This window comes from Anoplolepis gracilipes, chromosome 16, assembly GCF_047496725.1.
Source record: "Anoplolepis gracilipes chromosome 16, ASM4749672v1, whole genome shotgun sequence".
Classification (NCBI taxonomy): Eukaryota; Metazoa; Arthropoda; class Insecta; order Hymenoptera; family Formicidae; genus Anoplolepis; species Anoplolepis gracilipes.
Window position 1 is genome coordinate 3,630,801 of NC_132985.1, and position 9,079 is coordinate 3,639,879.

Below are 9,079 nucleotides of genomic sequence, written 5' to 3' on the forward strand. Positions count from 1 at the left end.
TTATAAACATAATATAGTTTATATAAAATAATTTATGATAATCAATATCAATATAATATTATTTGTATTTCACACAAGATAATTTATTCAATTATAAATTGTGACCTTAATTATATTTAATTGTCCTTATCTCCATTTTTTTCTGTATGTAATTTAATTTATATTTAAATATAATTTTCTTGTTGTATGTGCGAGTGTAGAAAGAATTATTTGATTAAAATGCCATATTACATGTGTATAATTTATATACATAAATTATATACACATAAGCTATTCAATTCGTTACAAAAATTATAGAAAAAAATACACTAATATTACATGAATTTAATTCATCTGAATAATTAATCTATATTATATATATACACATCAATATATTATTTAATTGAAAATTATATTCCATCAAATTAAACATAAATATAACTGAAACATTCACAATTAAAATTTCTTTGCTTGCACATAATACTGCTACATACATATATTCACTTTATTATTGCCTTTCTTGCATATATCTTGCAAAATTTATCATCATGATATTCATAGAAATTATATATATATTTCCAATTTATAAAGATCGTAATATCATCTATTTTATTTAATAATGTAGTTTTGAATGTAGATATACATTGAATGAATCACAAAAAGTATATTAAAATAATTAAAATATATATAGCTTTATAATATATTCATCTTTAAAGCTTTAATATTTATGAAAAGAAAGAAGACAATTATATGAATGCCATTGGATAATTATTAGTCCCGTTGTTATGACTTAAATATAAGACTAAGAGACATTATATATATATATATCTCCTGTATTCTTTTCACATACAAATGCTGTGTATGTTAATAATCTTAAAATGCTTATCAGTATGTTGTTCGAACACGTGTGCGTAAATCTTTTTTTACAAATATATAAATAGAACCTTTCTCCATATGTATAGATATATTATTATGCAGACTGTCCAATCGATAAAATAAAATCGTTAAATATAAAAGATTAATGAAATGCAATTTCTAATTAATATATATCTTTGGATATTTGAATGATTAAAAATTATATTAATATAATATCTTGGCACAATATAAATTCCAGAGTTTAGAAATAAGAGATAGAATACATATATACATATATATATGTTACAGAAATTTTATAAAAATAATACGATCACAGATAATCGACAAAGATTATAGAATTATATACATATATAATCTTCGACAATTATGCAAAAATATCTATTTATCAAAATCTTTGTAACATATATAATACATGTTTTGCATCAGAGATTAAAATATATGATTGCCTTTATAACAGTCATTGATAGATAAGAAAACTCTTTTAGGAATGATATGTGCCACATGATATTCTCTTAATAATTCATTTAGTCACATTCGTCGATATATAACTAATCATTTAAATAAATCAATCTAACAGTATAATCAATAATTTAATACCAGTCTAACATAGGCAACTTTATGTAGCATAAAAGATATTAAATCACAGCACTTTTCTCTTTAAAATTAAATAACATTTCTCGCGCTATACAATTAAAATTTTCACTTTCTTTGATTTATGTTTTGATGTTGTAATCATATATACAATATTTAAAACTATACTATATATAGACATTTAGCTCCTTATCCTTTGCAATAGCAGTATTTGCGCAAATGAAACAGCGCGTTCTCTACACATCTCGCTTGAGATCCATACATATTAATCCTGCTAACATCGGAGATCTATAATGCAGATTATAGTATGTATTTGCTGTAAAATATACTTATATTTTTGTTAGTTATAAATTGATTTCTGAATTTACCTTAACGTAGAAAGTATTTTTCGCGAGATTGTGAGTAATGCTCACTTCGAATAGTGCATCACCTGGCACTGTTCTCACTTTTAATTGATAAATTTCTGTTGCTATTTGGGTTTTGGCACTAAAATCACCTATGAAACCGTCTTGATCTCCAGACTTTCGAAAATCTAATAAACCTGTAAAATGTCATAAACACATTAGCTTTTCCTTAGGTGCGTGTGATAATAATGTATCTTTTCGTGCGTACTATACCTTTGGTAGGTATAAGCTTAGCTGCCCATAAGATTTTGTCCAAATGTAATATCGCACATATGTCATGATGTTCCATAGTGTAACTATTCAGAAATTGGACAAAATAATTGGCAGCGACGACAGCATTCGTATCATCAATTGAGATTTCCTTCCATCCAAGACAAGCACACCAATGTGGTTCTATGAATGCATCCGCGCACGTTCTATTCAAGGGCACCTAAAGAGTTAGTCACGTTAATTTAATCCATTTTATCTTTCACTTTTACATATTTTTGACCAAAAAAGTTATAAGTTTGATAATTTATTAACAGTTTAAAAAAAATCAAGAATAATGAATTAAAGAAATATTTTTGTGAAGCTAATTCTAATATTAGTAAATAATTTACGATTAATCATAGAAAATAATGAAAGAGTAGTGGGAGATAATGGGAAGTAGTAGGAAACAGTAGGAAGTAATAGAAAGTAGTGGGGATGTTCTAAATACGAGACGTATTATTCATTAGTATTATGGAGATATCGCGTTATTGCAGATGTCGATGCAGTTTTCGGTTAATTTACTTTTCCAAAAGTCGTGTAAATAAGAATTATCCATTCGTTTCTCATTGTTACTTCTTAAAGTGATTATAATTTTTTTTCAAATCTCTGATACTTGCAATTAAAAATCGGTTAATCTATCTCAATATTTGTAGTTATGGTATATCTATATCTCAATGCTTTAGAGTGTATCTCATAAGAATTTTCAAGCACTGTGATTCGATTATCTATAAGAGAGTATGTGACATTTTCAAGTGCATGAATCATTCGACTTCATATTGTAATACACAAGTGTGTTGCTGAAAAGATAGTAGAAGTTCTAGTTAATTCTAACAAAGGATTGTCATTCTCTATAGTTTAAGCCTTTACATTATAGGAATTGCTTTCTCATCAAAATATTAAAATGTGTAAAAAAGTCTATTAAATTTTGGTTTTCTTCTTTATTTTTGTAAATGTATAAATTTATATAAGCAATATATTAAAAATATAAAAAAAACCATTAGGAACTTTAGATATCTTATTCGAAATTAATTGTAACAAAAGTTAAAATGTCATTGCAAATAAATTATGAAATATTAGATTTTTAATTTTAATTTAATTTTATACATTTATGGAGTATACACATATATAATATATATATATGTTTATAAATATTAGAGACATTATTGTATTAACTTACCTTATCAAATAAGCTGATTGCTCTTTGACGACGATCTCCATCTTTTGGTATCTTAAAGTTAAGTATGTTCTCCAATGTCTTGTGTATGTCAAATGGCGATGTTAAGTATTGTGTATTGTATACAAAGTTTGCATATGCTTGTGGATAGGCTTGTTTAAACCATGGTGGAAAAATGAAAGAGAAAAACGGCAATCTTTCCTCTTGCTTACCTTGAAGAGTATTACGAATATCAGCAAATCTGCAACACAAGGATAACATGATTACTCATATGCACATCAAATAGCCAGTATATGTATATGTATATGTAAACTGAATTGTGTACAATCAGTTAAAGGCATAGAACACGTATTATAATGCTATTTATATACACACACACACATACATATATATATATATGTGTGTGTGTGTGTGTGTGTATGTATGTATAATATTCAGACCTGTGTCCATGGTCGCTCATCAAAATTAAAACAGTGTTATTTAAATGTCCGAGATCGTGAAGGTCTTTCACCCAAGAATATACATCGTTATCCACCACTCCAATATCATTGTAAGAGTCGTGAGAAAGCTCACCATGAAATCCAAATACGAATTTTGGTTGTTTTTTATATGCATTAAATATCGTTTTTATATAATTCATCATCACCTATATAAAAATAATTAAAGCAATAGATTAGAATTTCTTCGATTTTTTATCTATCGTATTAATAATATTCACATAAATAAATTGTATACATACCATATGACGTGGGACGCCGGCTATGCAGAATTTATTATATGTTCTAAAGTACGGAGAAGCGGCTAGATAATACGTGCGCATGTAATGATGAGTCGGTTGTTTGTCAAATCCTTTCAAGCGATACGTGAACGTTCCGATATGCGGTACATCTTCCATAAAACCGGTTATGTATCCATGTTCCTTATATTTATTCCATATCATGGGATACACGTTGACGTAATTCGCTTTGTGTCCCATTCTTTTTCGGGTTTCCGGTAATTCAAGTTCGATCTTGCCAGTTAAAATCGGGATAAGCGCTTGCGGTGTACCATCTCCTACGATGTTGTATCCTTCTAAGACTAGAGCATCCAATCGTTGTTTCATGAAGTGATAAGTTCTCGGTAGTTTACGAATGAAGGTATTTCGCGATAGTGAATCGAAGCCGAACATAAGCACGTTTAATTTCAAGCCCGTGTCCGGCACAGTGTCCCAATTATGTCGCTGCTCGATGTACGGTTCGTATTTTACTCCGGCGAGTATACTACGCCACCTAAGCATATTCATCATCAGTGATGCAACGGCAAGAACGTTTGTAAAAATATAAGCATAAATAAATTAACTAACACGTCTCCATTTTGTGACTTGCATCTAACGCTTGCAAAATCACTGTCCTTCAAAGTGTAGAAATCGTCAGCCTGTACGCCATCTAACAATTTTACATTGTAATCATCTGTTCTGATAATTTCTGAAAAGAAAATAATGTATATCATACACATTATCAAGAATAATAGTAATAATTTCATATTAACTAATTGAAATAATATATCTATTACTAACATTACACATTAATACACATACATATATACATATATATAATTGAAAGAATATTTTATTTATATTAAAGAATATAATCTTCTTTTACTTACCACTGAATATACATGTTATTCGTCCATGCCTTGTCCTTGCTTTATCAGTAATAATAAGTTTTGAACCTTCCACTGTGACCCAATCTTCAGGTCCACACGATAAAGGTGGCACATCATATATAAATTTCATTATTTCTGGATTAGAGATGTTTAATTGAGGTAATTTGCACGCAACACCTTCTCTGCACAAATATATTAAACAAAAAATGAATATCTGTAAGTAATATTACTACTGTGAATAATAAAATATATAATATCATATTCTGTGATTATACATTATTGTTCAGCAGCTGTTAAATTATATAAAATGAAACTGTTATATAAAATTTAAATATTATTACTTCGCTTTTTGACAGATTATTGTATACATACCTCACATAAGACTGTTCCGACTCTTTGATTAATTGTGATATGTGTACTCTAAAATTATTTGATAAAAATTACAAGATAAAAAATATATCAACTTCATAAAAGCAAGAATATAAAATAAAATATTAAATGATTACTTACAATTTATCTAGGTTTGAAAGATCAGGTTCATTAAATCCTAATTCTGTTCTTATTACTTGAATGACACAAAATAACAGCGCTAGAGATAGTGCTGCTATTATGCAACGACGAAAATGGCACGCTGTGATTCTCATGTTTATTCAATTCAATGTATACAGAATTTCTGTAAAATATAAAATATCATGAGCTTAAAATTAATTATCAACACTTAATTAGGAATAAATGAGTATAGCTTTTTATTTTTTCTTTCTTTTTCACAGAATATAATAATCCTCTGTTGAATTTTATTGCACTTATACTCAAGACAGTATTTTTGTTTTTCTTTTTTTATAAATAGCATAAAAATATTTAAAATATTCAAAATATATTAATGAAAAATAATTTACTATGCTGATTTGTCTTGCTGTCTAAGTAATATTATATAACAGAGAATTAATATAAAAATCACTTTAAAAAAATTAATATAAAAATCACTTTAAAAAAATTACTAAAATATTCAAATTCAAGGTTAATAAATTTATTTAGTGGTAAAAGTGTATTCTTATTTAATATTAAACTTATTCTCTTACATGTTCAAATATAAGATTATTGCTACAGAAAGAATGATGTTGATTCCAATTCAAACTGATGCTTACTGCATGAAATAATTTGCTGCTGCTGCTATGAGACATATATCAGTTTTTCTTATAACACAGATGATATGTATGATGTATTGCTGGGACTTTATGTATGTTGTCAATATCACAGATGTAAATGTTAGGAATATTTTTTTATTCTGTAATTGCCGCAATCAATTTCAATATTGTTACTTATCCTATTCAATCCTAAAATATATATATATTATATATATGTAGATTATTTTTAATAATTTTTTTAATTATACCAATATATAGGAACGTACAATACATATAATTTTTTAAAAATTAAATATATATTGTAATATTTTGAAAATGATATATATATGCATATGTATGATTCACTGATCTTCAGAGCTAAATTTTTTTGCAACATATACAATTTCATTAAGGATAATAAGAGAGTATTAACAATATTATATACAGAATACAAAATATAATTTAATTATGAAGTTAATGTATACTTAAAAATAATCAAATATTCATAATTAGAAATTAATCATATAAAACTATATCTTGCCATGTATACAATTATGCTTATCTATGACTAAACAATTCAACCTGTAAAAATGACTCATGTTCCTTATCTTAATTCAATATTGACTCGTGTAACATTTATAGAACTCGGGTGGAATTTATTAAGGAAAATTTAATTAAATGAAATTCATATAAAAACATTATTTTGTATATTTTCTGATAATGAGAAAATTTCTTCAGCATCTTTGTATTAAAATTTATATGTTTTTGTATCTAATATACTCTTGTTTCTAGAAAGTTTTCATAAAGATTAAATGTATATGTAATATCAGTAACATGGGATAATTTGTATTGTTGTCAATCACACATCACTTGCATACATAAATATTGAAACAATCAAACAATAATATCTTTTAAAAAACTAAATGAAAAGAGACCAAGAAGAGTCTAATTGTAAAATATTACAATATAATTAATACACAAAAGTGGATTCTGACATGAGGTGCATGTTGTTTTACACACAGATACATAACAATTATCTACAGAAAGACTTTACATGTCACACACATGCACAAACGTACAAAAGGAAAAAGTATTACCTTTACATTATCACTTATAAGAAGCGATTTTAGTGTGAATGCATAAAAACTTAGTTAATATCTGACTTGCAACATGATCACAGGATATTATACACGTTCGTACAGGCATCAGAAAGAATATATACAAACGTATGGACAGAATAATATCTTATCAAAGACAGTCTTGTTCAAACAGTCACATGAATTATAGCCTATTAGGACTCAGGTCAGGATGCTCAGACAAGTGGTGCAGGATGAGTTTGTCCGTAAAACGTAACGCTACATCGCGCACAAAGGTGAAAACAAGGCAGAGCAGTCCGTATCGAGAAGCACTCTCGTAAACGAGACGCTTCTAGATGATAGACGAAATTTCGACATGGACACGTCGCAATACGGTTGTTCCTCGTGGCAAAGTGTCTCTCTGTCGATATGCATCAAAGGTCAAAATCATCTCGTTTCGGTCCATGTAACGAACAGTCGCGAACCCTGGCAGCTGGCAGACGCACGTACGCACGCGTAAAAACTCGTCGCACGACGCACGAATCGCACGCGCGCACGTGAGGTGAGACGACCCCGCGTGAACAATAGCACAGTCGAAAGTCGAATGTCCACGAATGTGTCGAAGATCGACTGGTGGCGTCACAGGTGAAATTTGATCATTTTATTTAAAAAATATTAAAATATTTCTCTTTCCTTTTTCCTCTCTTTCCTGTTAATATTATTTTATTCGAACGGATCAATAGAGAAATTTCGGGAGATTTTGAGACAGTAAAATACATTTACGTGTGTGAAATTTCAAGAATGAATGTAAGAGAGTTATATTTTCCGCAACAGAGAGAAACGTGATTTTACGTTAATTTATACAAGCTGATATTTAAAAAATGTGAATTTTTTAATCATTCTTGTAACTTTGATAACTTGCTTGTAAATCACAAGGCGAGACGCGATCGTTTAAATATTTTTATAAACTTGACATATGTATCGTGAATAAATCAGCTGATCGCTTACGAGCGCTCGCGTCTCGTGTCAATATGCAACATAGTACTGTCAACGTAAGCTGTAGGTATGTATGCATTATACATGTTTGTAATACCGCTCTATCGATCCACCGCGTTGAAAGTTCACACAGATGTTATGCCAGCGAAATAATTGTTTACAATATCAAAGTGTTTTCATATGTAAAATGCAATACACAGTATTTTTATTACGATTAAAGTCGCACAACACATTTTGATTACAAGTGTGTATCGTAAGCGAATTATATACTACATACGTTTTTTAACCCTATTGTTGGATTGCACATATGTCTTCACTTCGCGAAAAATTTTATCTATCAAAGAAGGAAAAAGAGCGTATGACACAATAGAGATATATATCATAGGACTATGCAAAACATATAGAGACATATGTAGAGGAAAGAGCAACTACGCCCACTTCTTGGTTTTTTTTTTTTTTTTTTTTTTTTTTTTTTTACGTCCACTTCATTAGCGTAGTGATCGCACTGTTTTAATTATTTTTTTCAATAAAGTGCAAATTTTTTTTGTTTATTTTATTTTCAAATCAAATAGCCTTGTTTAATAAATATTCCATTTTAAAATATTAAACACATTTTTTTATTTTGTTTTAAATGTTCTATGATTCGAACGAACATAAAGTAATCGATCATGTTTGAAACAAAGTTACATAGAAGGAATTTCTTTACCAATTTAAATTAGTTTTACTTGGTAAAATCGAAAGCTATTTATTTGTACAATACGATAAATGCAAATAAATCAGTGAATATTTTTTTACACAGAGAATAATAACATATTTAATATACATATTAATTATATAATGAACTATATGTATAATATAATTATTTATCTAAATAAAACATTAAAGGAGATATTATTAATTCAATTAGAAGCAAAAGTTATATGTTTAAATATATATATTTTATTAATTAAGTTAAATAATTAATAT

At 27.8% G+C, this 9,079-nt stretch overlaps 1 protein-coding gene across 9 annotated transcripts; it reads right to left on the minus strand.

Annotated features, from left to right (window-relative positions):
- Window positions 1–581: 581 nt before the first annotated feature.
- On the minus strand, window positions 582–7,642 carry LOC140674562 (uncharacterized). Of its 9 annotated transcripts, none has more exons than XM_072908191.1 (12): window positions 7,512–7,642; window positions 5,997–6,251; window positions 5,428–5,590; window positions 5,290–5,337; window positions 4,918–5,099; window positions 4,616–4,736; window positions 4,013–4,541; window positions 3,714–3,919; window positions 3,277–3,514; window positions 2,064–2,280; window positions 1,815–1,987; window positions 582–1,734 (listed from the first exon to the last, which is right to left on the minus strand). In XM_072908191.1, the coding sequence occupies exons 3-12, from the start codon at window positions 5,559–5,561 to the stop codon at window positions 1,636–1,638; spliced, it is 1,947 nt and encodes a 648-aa protein (XP_072764292.1). In that variant the 5' UTR covers window positions 5,562–5,590; window positions 5,997–6,251; window positions 7,512–7,642; the 3' UTR covers window positions 582–1,635. The 9 variants fall into 9 exon arrangements, with proteins under 9 accessions (XP_072764292.1, XP_072764294.1, XP_072764291.1 ...); XM_072908193.1 differs by having other exon boundaries at window positions 5,997–6,202; window positions 7,512–7,637; XM_072908190.1 differs by having other exon boundaries at window positions 7,401–7,574.
- Window positions 7,643–9,079: the final 1,437 nt, after the last annotated feature.

What these genes read in the sequence shown, in the direction of transcription:
- LOC140674562 (XM_072908191.1), bottom strand. Translation starts at nt 5,561, where the DNA reads ATGAGAATCACAGCGTGCCATTTTCGTCGTTGCATAATAGCAGCACTA. An exon ending in CTTTCAAACCTAGATAAATT is followed by an intron (nt 5,338 to 5,427) that starts GTAAGTAATCAT and finishes AAATAATTTTAG; the next exon opens with AGTACACATATCACAATTAA. An exon ending in CCGGCGTCCCACGTCATATG is followed by an intron (nt 3,920 to 4,012) that starts GTATGTATACAA and finishes ATTTTTATATAG; the next exon opens with GTGATGATGAATTATATAAA.